The sequence below is a fragment of the Erythrolamprus reginae genome, chromosome 3 (assembly GCF_031021105.1).
Source record: "Erythrolamprus reginae isolate rEryReg1 chromosome 3, rEryReg1.hap1, whole genome shotgun sequence".
In the NCBI taxonomy this organism is placed as follows: domain Eukaryota; kingdom Metazoa; phylum Chordata; class Lepidosauria; order Squamata; family Dipsadidae; genus Erythrolamprus; species Erythrolamprus reginae.
In genome coordinates, this window is record NC_091952.1 from 233,665,553 (window position 1) to 233,685,022 (window position 19,470).

At 40.5% G+C, this 19,470-nt stretch overlaps 1 protein-coding gene across 1 annotated transcript in view; it reads left to right on the top strand.

Annotated features, from left to right (window-relative positions):
• Positions 1–1,964: 1,964 nt before the first annotated feature.
• TRHR (thyrotropin releasing hormone receptor) overlaps positions 1,965–19,470 on the top strand; it is a 24,400-nt gene continuing 6,894 nt past the window's right edge. Inside the window, 3 exon segments of the mRNA XM_070748647.1 lie at positions 1,965–2,035; positions 2,811–3,098; positions 3,101–3,645. Of these exon segments, the coding sequence (XP_070604748.1) occupies positions 2,864–3,098; positions 3,101–3,645 (780 nt within the window). The 5' untranslated portion in view covers positions 1,965–2,035; positions 2,811–2,863.

Consider the following 19,470-nt stretch of genomic DNA (forward strand, 5'->3'; position numbering starts at 1 on the left):
CTTCCATATGAAGTTCCACGGTGGGCCATAGTTTCATCAAATTTAAAGAGCTTCAGAAAAGCATGTAATGAAACTGTCTACTATTGTTGCAGAAATGTACTTTCATGAGGGCCACACTGCAACTAATAAAGGGTATATTAAAAAACCTCCAACTTTGGTAATTCATTTTCCAATGGGATTCATAAAAACGGTAACTGAAAAATCAGGGTTAATTTACCACTTGGTTTATTTTATGTTTCTCAGTTCATAACAGCACTTTTAAAACAAATTTGTTCAGCAAATTTTTTTTCCCCATACAAATCTCTGAGTTAGAAAATCTTGAGGAAAGTAGATCTCTAGCCAAATGTCTGCTTTTAGATGTTTATGTTCATATTTCCTATTAGTCTTTTTCTCCTTTGAGATTCCTTATACAAATTAAGGGCTTTCATAACAGACCTCAAAATGCTTTAGAAAAATAGAACTTTAATAGCAACATTCAGTGAGAAATTATTCAAACTCATATACTGCACATCCAAAGGTTTCAGGCAATCTCTGAAGATCTCAACAAACACAATGGGTTTCCAACACACTAAAATTGTTAGTTAATTTTTGTCACATGTATTTTGCATTTGCAGAAACAATCCTGTCCGTCCGCTCCCCCACCCCACCCCGTTTAGCAACATAATGTTGGTGCATGTAAAAAACAGGCTGATATAGTGACAGCTCTGATATATGCAGGGTGGAGAAACTGCAGTAATCTGTGGAACATATCTGAGAATCTCTATGTTAACTGTTAACTTTTTTTCAGCCCACCATAATAGATTCCACTTTCAACATCAATGGGATTAAGCCAAGTCTTTACATGTTCCAGTGACAGCTAGACCAACAGAGTGACAGACCGACACACTGACTGACAGACCGACAGAAGAGATTGATAGATGAGAGAGAGAGAGAGAGGGACCGACCGACCGACCGACCGAAAGACAGACAGACAGCAGATTAATTGGCAATATGAATCCAATGCTAGATTCAAATTGCAGGTTGGCTATTTCACTGCACACGTGTAGTTTGATTGAATGTGATTGTTTTCCTGAGATAATTATGTTGCATCAATATTAGTAGCAAGTCCAGTTCTTTAAATTACAGACTTAACTGATGGTTTTTGCTTTTTTAGAAAGTTAAAACCGGAATAAAGCATATTTTTTGTAAAAACAAATTGCTTAAAAAATTGTTCTTTGAACAACACACTCCTGCTTTGTTAAGAAATCAATGACACTTCGCCAGTTATTATTTCCCAAATTGCTACAATTGAGGCAAGAGGAACAAAAGAACTGTTCTATACATCAGAAAGACAACTGGGTTTCAAAAATGATTTTTATTTTTTGAATTCAATGCCATAATTTAATTGCAATATAATACAAAAAGATACAAAAGGGCTTTTCATACACATAAATGTGTATTAGATTCACAATCACACCCACATATATTCAGAGATGCACTGATTTGGAAACTAGCCTCATCCTTTTCCGCATATATGACAAAATGTGGAAATACAGTGAAGGAAATCAGGCAGCGAAAGGGAGAAAAAGAGCTAGCGTTTAGATTCATATGGAATCAAACCCGACATGTGCGACTGTTTGAATTTCCCCATTAGTGGTTACTTCTTTAAGACCTAGCCTAGATTACTGGCTATCTCTGTGTAGCTTTATTGTTTTATTTTAAACAGTCTTTTCTGAGTTCAAACTGGACTGGCTCTCTTTCTTTTCACACGGAGAATAAAGCTGTGTACAAGGAACGCTGTTTGTGGCTTCTCTCATTAATAGGCAATTTTATGATTTGACAGCTTTGCCGCTTGGAGAGGCTCCGTTTCGGGAGGGGTTGGAAGATGCTGATATGATGAAGCTGGAGCCCACGGTCACATAATTGATCTACTCCAACCCATTTCTTTGGGGGCGGGGGGAGGGAGTAGGTTTTCTGCTGCTCAAACTTGAAACAGAGCTGGTGCCTTCTATGCCGACAGAACATGCTCATTTCAAAGAACTCAAGGAAGCTGCAGGTAAGTTTTGCCTGGCATATTACATCCAAGAACAGGAGAGGGGAAACGGAACAGTCTTAATTTCTCTCTCCCTGCAGTATAGATTCCTATGTAGATTAACAAATGTGATGAGTCTCTAAGGGAATAATCTCCCCTGCCTATCAGCCAGAGCTGATCAACGCAGCAACTAAGCTGGGATAATCAAGGCATGTAGCTCTCATTGTCTGAATTGCAAATCTCCTTTTCATCAACTTGCAAAACTACACCAAAGGGTTCTTAAGCTGGGATACTCGGTCCTTGCTTTCAGCCATAAGCAAAGCTGGAAATGGCAAGGCACGCATTTCTGCTTTCCCCGTCGAAGAGGAGAATTTCCCCCAATCCCATTTTGAAATCTGTTCTCCTCCTTTCAAGACTGGCAGTGGGGCAGGAGTGTGGAAGACTTGCCTCCAGACCTTTTGTCATTCATCTCTGCCAGGGAGTTGTCTGCAAATGGTGAGAAGAACAAACTCTGATAAGGTTATCTTTCCTCTCTTTCACAACCTACTTGGCAGGGGAGAGAGAGAGAAAAAAATCATCATAGGAGTTGCGTTCCAGCATAATTGTTTACCAAAAAGACCCCCAAATTTAGATGATTAAAGAGATGGAGAGAGTGACTTTCTTGTGGGATGGTCAGTTTTGTGCACGCATTTTTGTAAATAGGTCAACATTGGAAACCAAGGGTTTAATACATGTGGGATGTAAAGCCTATAGACAGGAATTTCTCCACAGATTCCCTGTGATTAATTTTATTCCCTAGGAAGGCGATGAGAAAATGTGTTGACCAGAACGGACAGAAGCAGCCAGACGACAATGGAGAACAACACAGGAAATGGACAGAACGAGACAGAACTTCTACCAAATCTGGAGGTGGTCACTACTGAATACCAAGTGGTCACCATCTTTTTGGTTCTCCTCATTTGTGGGTTAGGCATTGTGGGCAACATCATGGTGGTATTAGTGGTACTTAGGACAAAGCACATGAGGACTCCTACTAATTGTTATCTGGTCAGCCTTGCAGTAGCTGATCTCATGGTTCTTGTGGCTGTAGACTACCCAATATTACGGAAAGCATTTATGGTTTCTGGGTTTATGGCTACATTGGATGCCTCTCCATTACTTACCTCCAATATCTTGGTATCAATGCTTCTTCTTGCTCCATTACTGCCTTCACTATTGAGAGGTACATTGCCATTTGCCACCCCATCAAAGCTCAGTTTCTATGCACTTTCTCCAGAGCCAAAAAAATCATCATTTTTGTCTGGGCGTTCACCTCTGTCTATTGTATGCTCTGGTTTTTCTTACTGGATCTTAACAGGGAAGTCTACAAAGAAGCCACGATAGTGTCTTGTGGGTATAAAGTATCTCGGAGTTACTACTCTCCAATCTATATGATGGACTTTGGGATATTCTATGTCATGCCAATGATCTTAGCAACTGTCCTCTATGGGTTGATTGCTAGGATTTTGTTTCTGAACCCCATTTCATCTGACTCTAAAGAAAACTCAGCAACATGGAAGAATGATTTGGTTCTCTCGGGCAAAACCAAAGCAACCAATAAGAGCATCAACAGTGCTGTGGCTTCAAGAAGACAGGTAAGGAAACTACCCTCCAAAGCAAGGGTCTTCAACCTTAGCAACTTTAAGACTTCAGCTCCCAGAATTCCTCAGCCAGCAAAGCATGGTTGGGGAACTCTGGGAATTGAAGTCCAAAAGTCTTAAAGTTGCCAAAGTTGGAAGCCCCTGCTCCAAACGGTTTGGGAGGTTCCATCTGTAGCAAATCTCTTTGGGATGGAAAGTCCAGACAAAATGAGCTTCCATATTCACAGATGCTACATCTGCATTTGTACATCATACAAAACTTCCTTAATTTATTTGGTTATTTCTATTACAGCAAATATGTCATTAACAATCAAATATTTAAGTTCTAAAAATGTAAAGCCAGAATTGACATTGGGGGAAAAAATTAAATAATCAACACTTTATGACTGCCCAAAAATATGGTGACTAAATGGTTCTTACAATACCTGCCCTTCCATAAAGTTTTAAAGACCCATCTTTTCTGGAAGGCCTGGGACCACTGAAATTTTAATACCTTGCCCCACCCAAAGAATGAATGTCTGATGCATGATATCTGAATCTGTTTGGTTGTTTTTTAACTATGGGGATTTTTAATTGCAATTTTATATAGTTTTCTAGCATGTGTATATTACTTGTTGTAAGCTGCCATGAGTCTCAGGAGAAGGGCAGCATAGAAATTGAATTAAACAAACAAACAAACAAACAAACAAACAAACAAACAAACAAACAAACAAACATAATACCAGTCAATATCTGCACCATAATTTCAACCACAATTTCAAACTAAATTCACCATAATTTTTGAATCTAGAGATCAGAAAGCTAGTAATGATGGTGGATACCAACTTAGAGCATGAAGAATTTGCAGCTGACTTTCAGCTAAGAGGGAAATTTTTTTCTTCAGCGATCCACACCCTTGTTATTTAATGCTTTAAGAATAATAAGTTTTGTATGTTGTCTGGAAACAAATCGACAGCCGATATAATGCTCTTTGCAGTTTGTAATAGTTCCTTGGACTCTTTCCATAGATAAACCTGTCTGTTTAATTTTTTCAGGAAATATCTGGGCTAGATTCAAAGACAGCCCTACAAAGAGTCCACTGCAGTAATCTAGCTTGCAGTTTACCACCATTTTGGTGTGATTTATGGATTTTAGCTTAGGAGATTGTATGAAGTGTCATTTGTAAACTGTGTTTTATGGTATAGCATGTTGTGTGAATCCAAAAAATGGTTGTTTATTTTATAAACTACAGGGTTTTTCTAAAAAATAAAGTGCTTTATTCAATGTATGAACCAGACTATTTTATCTAAATGACAGAAGCTGAGGATGAACAGTGGAATGAAGGGGAATTGCAGAATTTATGCTCTGCTTTTAAAAAAAAAGATTTCTGGAGTAATTTCAATTCTGTTAGTTTGTTTGAAGAATGAATTTCTAATGTACCATGTTAATGCTTTTCTGATGAGTTCCAAATGTAATGTGCATTCTTTTTTAGTACTTTGAATATATACTGTAACTACTGTGTACTCTGTAAATAAGAATAGTGATATCTCAGCACACAGCACCTTTAAGTTGTAACTGGAAGGATCATCATATCATAATTATTTAAACAGCAGGAAATGCAAAACAATGAGTCTTGCACTATAGGATTGATGTATTACAATGGCTGGAGCTTCTTAGATTTCTGAGAAAGTAAAAAAGAATTGCAACAATGTCAAATATCTCTATAGCAAGCAAAAATGCAGTAAACCTTCATGGGTGCAGTATCAGGACTTGAGGTCAATTCAATACAAATGATAATCCTTTGGGATCAAAGAAGACATGCTCTTGTGCAATTCATCTATAGATGAATTTTGCAATCTCAAACTGGAAGTGTCAAGTCTAGCACAATGGGGGCACTGAACAGTTACAACTCTACTGTTGTAACTAAGTGTGTTATTCTGTGGGTACATTGATGATTGTTTTTCATTTGTCTACATCTAGCATGTGTCAGGAGAGTACCTGCTCTGATCTCAGATTCTCGCAGAAGGAGGGGAGAATCACCTCCTGTTTTCTGTAAAAGGAGGAGTCCACCTTCAGGGTGAAGGTGGGGTCCAAGCTTAGGATCCACTCTATGAATAGGATGTGCAGAGGTCCCTTCTGAACTTCCATGGGCAGAGGAGATACCCTACAAAACTAGACTTACAATCCTGGGTCTTGAAAGCTTAGAACTACGACGCATTAAACATGATTTAAGTATTGCCCACAAGATCATATGCTGCAACGTCCTGCCTGCCAAAGACTACTTCAGCTTCAACCACAACAACACAAGAGCACACAACAGATTCAAGCTTAATATTAACCATTCCAAACTTGACTGTAAAAAATATGACTCTAGTAATCCGGTTATCGAAGCATGGAACTCATGAGCGGACTAACCCCCAACACTTTACCCTTAGACTATCCACGGTTGACCTCTCCAGATTCCTAAGAGGTCAGTAAGGGACGTATATAAGCGCACTAGAGTGCCTTCCGTCCCCTGTCCTATTGTCTCTCCTATATCTCATATTTCTTCTCTACTATATCCTCTATAATCTTCATTGTGGATTATTGTGTATTGGACAAAATAAATAAAATAAATAAATAAAATAAATCAATGGAAGCTTCATAGCACTGAGCTTTCAAGTAGGTTTTGTCAGCAGTTGCAGCATCTAGATCGCTTGGCTGAATGTCACAGTGGCATAGGTTTCTTTCACAGCATCTGTGTAGTTTTTGTAGGGTTGATCTCAAGGTCTTTTCCTAGATTCCCATACACCAGTGATGGCGAACCTTCTTTTCCTCTGGTGCTAAAAGAGCGTGTGTCCATGCTATCGCACATGTGCAAGTGCCCACATCCATAATTCAATGCCTGGGGAGGGCAAAAACATCTCCCACTCCCCGGAGGCTCTCTGGAGGCCAGAAACAGCCTGTTTCCCAACTTCAGGTGGGCCCAGTAAGCTCATGTTTCACCCTCCCCAGGCTCCAAAGGCTTCACTGGAGCCGAAGAAGGGTAAAAACTCCCTCACCCATCCCCCCAGAGGCTCTCTGGAAGCCAAAAATGCCATCCCAGAGCCTCTGTGTAAACCAAAAATCAGCTGGCCGGCACACACTTGCTTATTAGAGCTGAGGTAGAGCAATGGCTCACATGCCAAGAGATACTGCTCTGCATGCCACCTGTGGCACCCGTGCCATAGATTCACCATCACTGCCATGTACTATAGTGCAATTAGTGATGCTTACAGTACTCATTTCATCTGGACTCTGCATTTGGGATTCAATGCTGGTGGACTCTGTGATCCACGACTTCTAGGTTGGAGATACAGTTTTGTCAACAAATGCCAAGGATGGAGCAGAGAGTGTACATGTGAAATTTCTTCAATTGTTGGATATCCCTTTGGTACAATGTTCAGAACTTAAATCTGTAGAGAAGATAAGGGACAGACATAGCTCTGTATACTTTCAGCTTTAGGAAAATGGAGGTTGATGGAGCATTTTAGTATGCAACTGCAGCGATATCTGGCTAGCCTTGATGATTATTATTTTTTGGTCAAATTCTCATTTCTTGAGTTGATGTTTCCCAAGTATTTGAAGCTATTTGTCACTTGTCATCAGCAGTGGTTTTTGGTTCTGTGGGCTTGGTGTTTTGCATCGGCTGGTGAAGCACATCAGTCTTGTTCAGGCTGATAGTCAGATGGAAGAGAAGCATATGGGAATTTGTTCAGCATCAACTGTAGACCATTGTCCACTAGGAGATGTAGTCATCTTGAAGACCCTTCACCTGTGCATTCAAGTGGTAAAGGTAAAAAGAAAGTCTTGGTTTTTGGTATATACCCCTCCTTTAGACTCTGAACAGCATTTAGAAGTGAAGATAGTAGGATATTATCAGACTCTTAACACCACATGAAAAGTCATTAACCTTTCACTCTAGCATCACAAATTTAATATCCATAATCAAGATTTAATATCGATGCCATTATAATTATTATTTTAAGTTCTAACTTATCTATTTAACTTGCCTTTATCATTTTAATCATACCTATTGTATGGCTTATATCATTCTGGACAGTGAGTAGATAATACACATTTTAAATAAATTTTAAAAAGAATTAAAATATGGAAAATGTGGTGTCTTTCTCCCTCTCAAACAATTTTAGAAAAGGTGAGGACCTCCACTGTCATTCAACACATCGAGGCTCTAGAGATGATAAAAAACAACTTATTTTTGACACAAGACAAAACTAAACTATGGATAAGCTCTCAGCAGCTATGATTAGGGTTATGATGTTGATTCCCGGTGTAGAAAATTGGAAAGGGATACTTGAAAAATTCATGGCAGACACAAGGTAACCAATGTCTGTCAGAGTGGAAGATAGAATTTAAGAAAACAGGACTTCAAGAGCAGCTATTAGGGAATAACAATGGAAATGACTAACCTATTCTAGGTTTCATGGTTTTAAATGCAGCCTGTTGGTCACTCTGGGAGAATGCTATGTGAGAGGATGCTTTTAAACTGATCTGGCAGAGCTTTCCTTAACCTCTTAGTACTGAAATTGCCTGGGTAGATAGAGAAAATAATGCAGGCAGCCTAACATTTTTTTCTCTCCAAGACAGATGCATGCTTAATAGGCTTGCTTTGGTGAGAAGTTTGAGGATGCTATGGGCGATGTGCAGAGGTATTTGGTGGTCCTTGTTGGCTTGATGGATGGCAAGTGGTATTGATGCCAGTTTCCTGGGATAGCAGGAGGAATGGAACGAGCAGTGGTAGCAGCAACAGAGGTGAAGACAGCTGGCACGGAAACAGTGGATCAAAAACTGATGCTTTCGAGCGGACTGTAGTGTTCTGCCGGCGTGTATCAACCGCCCGTAATTACAGGGTAATTAGTTCAGAAAGACACACACCAAAAGGAAAACCCAAAAGTCTTTATCAACAGAAAAACAGAAACAGCTCCCTTTTTAAATGTCAAAGGCATTTTCTGGTACACACAAGGCACAGGTTAAATGCAGTCCAAATGCTCACCCAATAACTGGGATATTGAGTCCAATTCTAAAGTCCAGAAAGTCCACACACAATCTTGAACAGCAAAAGCCACGATCTTGACGAAACTATGAATCAGATAAACTGCCATGAGGCTAAAACAGCAGGCTGCTCTTTTATCTGTAGCACTAATTACAGCAGCCCCACCTAACCACAGGTGGCCTCATTTATCTTCTGTAATAATCCTTCAGTTGTTGTCTCCTACGCATCACTCTACGCATGCGTGGATGTGTCATACATTCTTGTTCAGAATCCAGGGATAAGGATGATTGATCTCCTCCTGGGCTGTCTGCCAAACTCCCCTCTTCCAAGTCACCCCCACCTTCTTCTTCTTCCGAGGAAACTTCACTACCTGACTCTGTCGGCAATAAAACAGGCCTATGACATGTTGATGTTTCCCCTGCATCCACGTCCACATTCCTTGGGGCAGGAGCTGGACGAGAGCCAACCACAACATGTAGTTTGAGGGTTCAGAAGCTGTGGTTTGTTGTCCTTGCTTCAGTTGACAAGTAATGTGGAATTCCTTCCACCCACCCTCTAATTCTTGGGATTGCAACCATAGAGATTGTAAAGGCAGACTGGCCGATACAGGATGAGGAAATGACAATGGCTGTGGAATCCTGGTTGAGTGAGGTGTTTAAAATACCCATCTATAAAATCTGGGAAATTTAGATGGTTCAGTCCCAGTGGATCTACTATAACTTTAGATTAGACTTATCTAAGGATCCAAGTACCATGATGGTAATTTAAGGATGGTATTAAATTATCCTGCGCAAACCACAAATTCAACCTATCCTTGCCAATACCATTACAGTTTTATATAATACTTAGAAAAAGTGGGGGGAAAATTGGAAGAGAAAAGAAATACCTCTGCCAAAATCTGTGTATTAACAAAAGTACATGGAGAAATACTGTATATGTTCTATCTCAGCCAGACATAATGCGTAATAAAAACTCTTGTTTTATATTTAGTGTAGAATTAAACTGGACACAATGTACCTACTTAAAATTTGGATTTCCCGTACTTTAAGAGATCGAAACCAAAGTAGATGTTTTATATTTTATCTTGTCAGTCCTCTACATATGGTTTGAATAAAGCATCTGACTGTGTGGTGGACCATGTCTAGTTCCATTGACTTATTGATGTATCTTTGGTTTGAGGGTCACAGTTTCCAGGAATTCTTTAGCCCTTCTGCCCTTTCATGGTCAATTATTTCTGTGTTTGTCTACTTGAATGTGTGGTTCATTTTGAGCATGTGGGTGCTGTTATTTCTGGTCTTCTTTGGTGTATTTAGGATCTCATGTTTTGCCATGCTACAGAGCACACTTGGGTGAACATTAAGGTCTTTTGTCTTAGCCTGATATTAGATTAGTTCTTTTAAAATTCTGCCTTCCACACCTACATTGAGATAGACAAACATTTGGTAGAACTGAACTTCTTGCATTGGCAGTTCTGTGTTAGCAAAAACTTCAGGAGAGAAGGATTTAGGGATAGTGATTTCTGACAGTCTCAAAATGGGTGAGCAGTGTGGTCGGGCAGTAGGAAAAGCAAGTAGGATGCTTGGCTGCATAGCTAGAGGTATAACAAGCAGGAAGAGGGATCTTGTGATCCCCTTATATAGAGCGCTGGTGAGACCACATTTGGAATACTGTGTTCAATTCTGGAGACTTCACCTACAAAAAGATATTGACAAAATTGAACGGGTCCATAGACGGGCTACAAGAATGGTGGAAGGTCTTAAGCATAAAACGTATCAGGAAAGACTTAATGAACTCAATCTGTATAGTCTGGAGGACAGAAGGAAAAGGGGGAACATGATTGAAACATTTACATATGTTAAAGGGTTAAATAAGGTTCAGGAGGGAAGTGTTTTTAATAGGAAAGTGAACACAAGAACAAGGGAGCACAATCTGAAGTTAGTTGGGGGAAAGATCAAAAGCAACGTGAGAAAATATTATTTCACTGAAAGAGTAGTAGATCCTTGGAACAAACTTCCAGCAGACGTGGTTGGTAAATCCACAGTAACTGATAGTTAACTGCTGAGGAGTGAAACTCAAAGAGTCCAATATCACTTCAAAACTCTACTAAAATGTGAAAGTTTGAGTCTTCTTTCTCATTCTCCTTCATATGGAATACAGTAACACCGTGATGGAGAACTTATGGCATGCATGCCATAGGTGGCACACGGAGCCATATGGGAGGGCAGACATGACTTTCCCATGTTTCAGCTCCAGCATGAATACACGCACTGGGCAGCTGACTTTAGGCTTGTGAAAGGCCACTTCATCTTCCAGTTTCATCTTCTGGAGGCAAAAAAATTCCCCCAACTGACAAAGTAGTAGTTTAGAAAAATGCACTTCCAGTTTGCCCATTTGGGCACTTTGGTGGTTTCATACCCATGTGGTCTGGAGTGCCATATTGGTAGCAACCCACTGATTAAATTTTCGGCAATATTTTCCCAGCATCTCCTGAGAAGGAGCTTCTCAGCTGTGCTTCAGATGAAGACATTAAGATGAGGGCGGGCTGGAGGGCTTCTTCTGACATCAGAAAAAAGTCACCGAAAATTCCCTAAATATGAATAAACGTGATGACACGTCCCACCTACCAGACATTTGGAAGCTGGCCTTAGTCAAAAAACGAATCATAATTACAACTCCACTATGTCAATCATCTAATCAAATGTGATTCCACCAATCAATCAACACAGCTATCCAACCTGCTTGCATCAGTTGAGACAGTATTCCACATCTCTACCACTATTTATAAGAAGAAAAAATGGCAGTTGCAAACAAACTGTATTCATATTTTTGATGATAATGAAAAGGGAGACTAGTATAGATCTATTTCAAGCTATTTTGCTCTCATCAACTGGCCATACCCTTACCAGGATTTGAATATATATATGGGTTTTTTTTTCCTGTCGAATCACCCTGGTATACCCAAGTATGGGAGGGAGCAAACTGCCTTATAGGCAGGCTGCCCAGGTTCAAATCCCATAACGGGTATGGCTAGCTGATGAGAGCTAAATAGGTTGAAATTGATCTATATTAGTCTCCCTTCATTTTCATTATCAGGAAAAATAAGTTACAGTGGTACCTCTACTTAAGAACGCCTCTACTTAAGAACTTTTCTAGATAAGAACTGGGTGTTCAAGGTTTTTTTGCCTCTACTAAAGAACCATTTTCTACTTAAAAATCCGAGCCCAGAAAAATTTCCCAGGAAATTTGAGAGCGGCACGAAGGCCTGTCCAGTTTCCTGCCATTCCCGCTGGATTTCTCTCTCTGGCGCAGTGTATGGGAGGCAGCCAGGTGTATGGGAGCCGCATGCTCCTTTTCGCCGCCTCAGAGTCCCTGTTTTTTTTTAAGCCTTAAAATTTGGAATTTTTTTGATTCCCCTCACCTCACCTTCTTCCTTCAGAAGCGACTGTCCTCCTCCTCTTCTTCCTCCTCCTCCTCCTCCCACCCAAATTCCGAGCTTTTATTTCTTTCCTAATGGGTTTGCGCACATTATTTGCTTTTACATTGATTCTTATGGGAAAAAATTGCTTCTACTTAAGAACGTTTCTACTTAAGAACCTGGTCAAGGAACGAATTAAGTTCTTAAGTAGAGGTACCGCTGTACATTTATTTATTTATTTATTTATTAGATTTGTATGCCACCCCTCTCCGTAGACTCGGGGCGGCTAACAACAGTAAAAAGACAATATGAACAAATCTAATATTAAAAGTAATGTAAAAAACCCCAATTTAAGAAACCAATCTTACATACAGACATACCATGCATAAATTTTATAAGCCTAGGGGGAAGGGAATATCTCAATTCCCCCATGCCTGACGACAGAGGTGGTTTTAAGGAGCTTATGAAAGGCAAGGAGGGTGGGGGCAACTCTGAGATCTGGGAGGAGTTGGTTCCAGAGGGTCGGGGCCGCCACAGAGAAGGCTCTTCCCCTGGGTCCCGCCAAACGACATTGTTTAGTCGTTTAGTAGCACACACACACACACTGTATTAAGTTCAGTTTGTATCGATTGTTTTCCCGTATGTTACTGATGTTGAAGAAGTCGTTGACATGGAAGACCTTGTAGCAAACAATTTTGTGCACTATTAGATCAGATCGCAGGTATCGTAGTTCCAGGTTGACTGAGCTGAGGCTGCTCTGTCAGTCTAGTACTTTCTGAGCCCTGATCCTGACCAACACTTGGCTCCGTGCTTTCCTCTGAAGTCACTTCTGGAGAGACATCCAGCAGTGGATCCAAGACACAAGATGTATGAGCCTCCGTGGTTAGTGTGCAGTAGTGCAAGCTACTTCTGCTGATCAATGGATGCCAGCAGATCGAATCTCAATAGGCTCAATAAGCATTCCATCCTTCCAAAGTCAGTAAAATGTGGACCCAGATTTTATTTATTTATTTATTTATTTATTTGTTTGTTTGTTTGTTTATTTTGTCCAATACACAATGAGGGTTTTAGTGGGTATACATCTATATACACATAGTAAAATACATGATGAAGGTTATAGAGGAGATACTCATATTAAAATATATCTAAGAAATAATAGAAAAGAAGGTATAGTAATAGAACATATCAATGAAAGAATAGAAGAAGAGATATAGGAATAGAAGAAAGGTATAGGAGATATAGGAGAGCAATAGGACAGGGAACGGAGGGCACTCTAGTGCACTTGTACTCGACCCTTACTGACCTCTTAGGAATCTGGATAGGTCAACCGTAGATAATCTAAGGGTAAAGTGTTGGGGGTTTGGGGATGACACTATGGAGTCCAGTAATGAGTTCCACGCTTCGACAACTCGGTTACTGAAGTCATATTTTTTACAGTCAAGTTTGGAGCTGTTAATATTAAGTTTAAATCTGTTGTGTGCTCTTGTGTTGTTGTGGTTGAAGCTGAAGTAGTCGCCGACAGGCAGGACGTTGCAGCATATGATCTTGGGTAAAATATGCTTACTTTCTGTAAACTGATTAGAGAGGGCTGTAAAGCACTGTGAAGTGGTATAATATAAGTCTAAATGCTATTGCTATTTGCTGATTCATTACTGAATTCCTTTCACATAGAACTAAGAGCAATTTCTTTCGGGTGCCTCTCTTCATTACCCAACTTGACCCTAGATGAGTTCAAGCATCTCTCCTGCCAGGAAAGAAAGGTCTTAACAGAGGACATAATTTCATTATAGCTTTTTAAATCAATGGCATCCTTTTCAAAATATATAGTTTTGCGTTGCGAGAAAGGAGTCTTAATTCCTTTCAGAATGGCATTCCTATGAAACTATTTCTTTTTACCTTAGTATTTTTTCCCTCTGAAGATGTGTTGTCCTTTTTCTTTCTGGAACTCTGTGCCAAATGCCTTGCATCATATAATTAAGATTACATTAGTCTGAAGTCCTCCAGCATAATTCCAGATAGCCAAATGTGTCCAATCTGTTTCAATTGATGTTGCCAGCAGGTTCTACTACAAACATTAATAATGTTTATATTTATTTTCCTAAAGTGCTGCTCTAGGTTTTTAGCAAAACAAAACAACAACAAAGCTCCAAACTGTCTGTTATTTTACCACTACAGTAATATTTCTGGCTAAAAGAACACACTATGGATCAGAGGTCCAGTTCAGCAGGTTCTGACAGGTTTTGGAGAACCGGTAGCAGAAATTTTGAGCAGTTTGGAGAACCAGCAAGTACCACCTCTAGGTGACGCTGGATCAGACTTGTCCCTATAAGCTTGCAGTTGGGAAGCAAAGAATAGATGGGGGCAGGGCCTCTCAGAGGTGATATTTATTGGTTCTTCGAACTACTCAAAATTTCCACTGCTGGTTCTCCAGAACTGGTCAGAACCTGCTGAACCTCATATCTGACGTGAGGGCGACGTGACACCATGAGTTAGACACCCAAGAACTAATGGATAATCAGCATTTCTCATTTAGATTTACCGCGTAGAATTTCTACTCCAGAATTCAAAAGGCAAAGAAGAGAAGAAGGAAAAACAAGATGGAGACTTGGAGGTTCTGCTCTGACCCCAGAGCAGAGCACACACAAATTTGAAATCCAAAAAGTGCTTTCTTTTTCAAGAGGCAACTGGACTTTCTTGTATTTTTTAAAGACGTTTCATTCCTCATCCAAGAAGCCTCTTCACCTCTTACTGGATGGTGGGGAATGGAAGGATTTGTGCTCCTTGCAGACAAATTATTGGAGTCTTGATCTTGGAGTCCTAGTAGACAACCATTTAAATATAAGCCAGCAGTGTGCAGCAGCTGCCAAAAATGAAAACGCAGTTCTAGGCTGCATTAACAGAGGGATAGAATCAAGATCATGTGAAGTGTTAATACCACTTTATAAAGTCTTGGTAAGGCCACACTTGGAATACTGCATTCAATTTTGGTCACCATGAAGACAACAAAGATGATCAGGGAACTAGAGACTAAAACATATGAAGAATGGTTGCAAGCAATGTTCCCTCTAATTTTTTTTCGGTGTGGGCAGAAAAGTATAGTGTCTGAGCGACAGTCCCTTTGGCACTGGGCGGGATAGATAGATAGATAGATAGATAGATAGATAGATAGATAGATAGATAGATAGATAGATAGATAAGAAAAAAATTCCCTTCTTTTTTATTAAAAGAAATATAATAAAACAAAACCAAAATCTATTACTATTATTATCTTCTCTTTTTCCATCCCTGTCTCCTCCCCCCTTGTGTGTGTGTGTGTGAACTCTTGAACCATTTCAAATTAGAGGTGAGCTATTGGAAATGGTTCAAGAGTTCACACACACACACACACACACACACACACAAACAGCTGGGGTTTTTTTCTCTGTTATTATTTGGGTGCTTTTTACCATATGCTTTAAATCAAGAGTCATCTCTCTCTCTTTCTCTCTCCCCCTCTTGCTCTCTCTCTCTCTCTCTATTGATTTCTTTCTCTCTCACTCTTTCTTTCTTTCTTTCTATCTCTCTTTCTTTCTTTCTCTTCTCTCTCTTGCTAGCTCTCTTCCCCCCTTTCATCTCTCTCTCTCTTTCTCTCTTGTTTTTTTTCTCTCTCTCTATTGCTTTCTTTCTCTTCCCTCTCTTGCTATCTCTTTCTCCCCCCCTTTCTCTCTCTCTCTCTTAGCAGCGGCATTGGGCAGTAGCCGTGGGGCGGCAGCAGAGTGATCAGCTGTGAGGCGGAGCTCCGGAACTGAGGCACCGACGGCGAGGGAGCTGCAACTCCGAGAGTGCTTTCTCCGAAGGCTTCGGGAACGCCTGCCCTGCCTCTACTGCAGCCCCCTTGCTGGAAGTCTGGGACGAAAGCGCTCCCAGCGAAGGGGCTGCGAGAGGGGCGGGGCGGGCATTCCCGAAGCCCGCGGAGAAAGCCCTCTTTCACAGCCCCCTGGCTGGCAGCGCTTTCATCCCATAGCCGCCACCGCCGCGAGAGAAATCATGCCCCAAGGCAGGAGGCGGCGGAGGAGGAGAGGAGGCGGATGGGCGGGTGTGGGGCAGGGCCGAGAAACCAGGAGCGCGTTTGGCCAGAGGCATCTTGGGGAGGCAGGGGCGGCCGCAGCTCCCTTTCCTCCTACTGCCGCACCTCCCCGCCCCCGCCCCCCCCCCCCCCGTGGGCTGGCAGGGGGATGGGGAGCGCGCGCCTGTGGAAAAGGGTGCTTGGGGGGTATTTTGGGGGGGGGGCACGTGCAGCCTACAAGAAACAGTGGTTGCAAGGCTAGTTTAATTAAAAGGAGGACCAGGGGAGACATGATAGCAGTGTTACAATATCTCAGGGGTTGCCACAAAGAAGGAGTCAATTTATTCTCAAAAGCACCTGAGTGTAGAACAAGAAACAGTGGATGGAAACTAAACAAGGAGAGAAGCAACTTAGAACTAAGGAGAAATTTCCTGACATAACAATTAAGCAGTGGAACCGCTTGCCTCCAGAAGTTGTGAATGCTCCAACACTGGAATTTTTTTAGAAGATGTTGGATAACCATCTGTCTGAAGTAGTTATTATTATTATTATTATTATTATTATTATTATTATCATCATCATCATCATCATCATCACCACCATTATCATTATTATTAATTTGAGAAAAGCACCTTTGGGACAACCATGACCTGGATGATTGAGAATCTCTATAGATATTCAAATTTGAAATGTAGACAAAGTACATCCCTGTGACTTGGGTGTGACAACCAATTGGTTCAGCCTGGAAAAGTGGTTTTAATAAAGGGCATTTAAGTCCCTCAGAAGCACCTGAAATGCCTTCCCCCCCCCAGTATCAGTACCCATATAACTGCAGATCACATATCCTGGGTACGTGTGTTTTTCTGCATGTCAGCTGTAGAGAGAACACAGGAAGCCATATGTTCACCTGGAGTGGCCGCAATCAATTTCCTTTAAAACCTTCAAGACCTCTTTTCGGAAATAATATTTTTTTTAAAAATGAGATAACTCCTTTAGCACAATACAGGCCAAGAAAATACCATGCTTTATGTTGCTGTCCTGAAAAGTTGATTATAAATAGGGTTAATTTCTTACGGCATGGAGTAATCCTTTTTAAATCTGCAGTAAAGTAGCCCGGTTTCTCATTCCCCCCCCCCCTTCCTGTGATTCCCTATTCCAGTCCTTTGGCTAAGTCTTTCCTTCTTCTATCTAACAGATTCTTTTCATTCCACATCTAATCTGTGAACAAAGAGTAGCTGCAGAATGCAAATGAAAAGGACCATTTCTGGCACGGTTGCCTCCATTAAAAGATTGAAATGTTGTTTTTTCCGGTAAAAAACATTTTGCCTTTCTGTTTTCGGATCTCTCCTGCTGCTCCATGTGTTTTGTTCAACAGAGAAGCAGATGAGTTTGTTATCAAAAAGATGCCTTAATTCCTCAAGCAGGCTACCCTTCTGCTATTATGTGATGTCCCTTTAAATTTCATTAGAGCCCAAATGAGCCGGGGTGGCGCAGTGGTTAGAGTGCAGTACTGCAGACTACTTCTGCTAATCACCAGCTGCCAGCAGTTTGGCAGATCGAATGTCACCAGGCTCAAAGTTGACTCAGCCTTCCATCCTTCGGAGGTGGGTAAAATGAGGACCCACATTGTTGGGGGCAATACGCTGATTCTGTTAACTGCTTAGAGAGGATGGGAAGCACTGTGAAGCATTTTATTTTATTATTTTATTTTATTTTATTTTATTTTATTTTATTTTATTTTATTTTATTTTATTTTATTTTATTTTATTTTATTTTATTTTATTTTATTTTATTTTATTTTATTTTATTTTATTTTATTTTATTTTATTTTATTTTATTTTATTTTATTTTATTTTATTTTATTTTATTTTATTTTATTTTATTTTATTTTATTTTATTTATTTTATTTTATTTTATTTTATTTTATTTTATTTTATTTTATTTTATTTTATTTTATTTTATTTTATTTTATTTTATTTTAATTTTTTTTATTTTTTTATTTTTTTATTTTTTATTATTTATTTTATTTGTATGCTGCCCCTCTCCGTGGACTCGGGGCGGCTAACAACAGTGATAAAAAACAGCATGAAACAATCCAATCCTAAAACAACTAAAAACCCCTTATTATAAAACCAAACATACATACAAACATACCATGCATAAATTGTAGAGGCCTAGGGGGAAAGAATATCTCAGTTCCCCCATGCCTGACGGCAGAGGTGGGTTTTGAGGAGCTTACGAAAGGCAAGGAGGGTGGGGGCTATTCTGATATCTGGGGGGAGTTGGTTCCAGAGGGCCGGGGCCGCCACAGAGAAGGCTCTTCCCCTGGGTCCCGCCAAACGACATTGTTTAGTTGACGGGACTCGGAGAAGGCCCACTCTGTGGGTCCTAACTGGTCGCTGGGATTCGTGCAGCAGAAGGCGGTCCCGGAGATAATCTGCTCCAGTGCCATGAAGGGCTTTATAGGTCATAACCAACACTTTGAATTGTGACCGGAAACTGATTGGCAACCAATGCAGACTGCGGAGTGTTGGTGTGACATGGGCATATTTAGGGAAGCCCATGATTGCTCTCGTGGCTGCATTCTGCACGATCTGAAGTTTCCAAACACTTTTCAAAGGTAGCCCCATGTAGAGAGCATTACAGTAGTCATATACACCTGTATCTAAGTGCTCTTGCTATTCCTGGTTAAGCATTCTGGGAGCTAAAGTACACACATTTAGGATTCGACATTTGTAGATGACTCCAGGCTGGGTGGGATAGACAATACTTTACAAGCTTCAAAAAGATCTTGACAGACCTGAGCATTGGGCTCTATCCAGCAAGAGGCAGTTCAGTTGTCCTGCCCATGAGCAGGAAAAACACATGCATGTATAGAATATATGGTACATGATATCTGTCTTCCAGTCCTTAAGAGGCTGTCACAAGGGAGAAGGGATTGACTTATTCTCTAAAGCCCCAGAGAGCAGGACAAGAAGTAATGGGTAAAAGCTTGTCAAAGGGAAATTTTATGACACTGAGAGCAATTAATCAGCAGAATAGTTTGACTCTTGGAGTTGTTGGTGCACCATCATTGTAGGTCTTCAAGAATAGACTGGACGACCATTTGACTGGGATGATACTCCTATCTTGAGCAGGGAGTTGGACTAGAAGACCTCTGGGTCCCTTCCAGCCCTGTGATCACACTATTGTGAATGCATCTTGACTGTTTCGATTGCATCCTGCAGGAAGTTGTGGCTATTTACAGCAATAAAACATCTGGTTGGGATGGACATTGCTTAATCCTAGGAGAGTATGGGAATCATCAAACCAGAAGCTGCTAGGCAGTAGCACCATTGGTCTAAATTC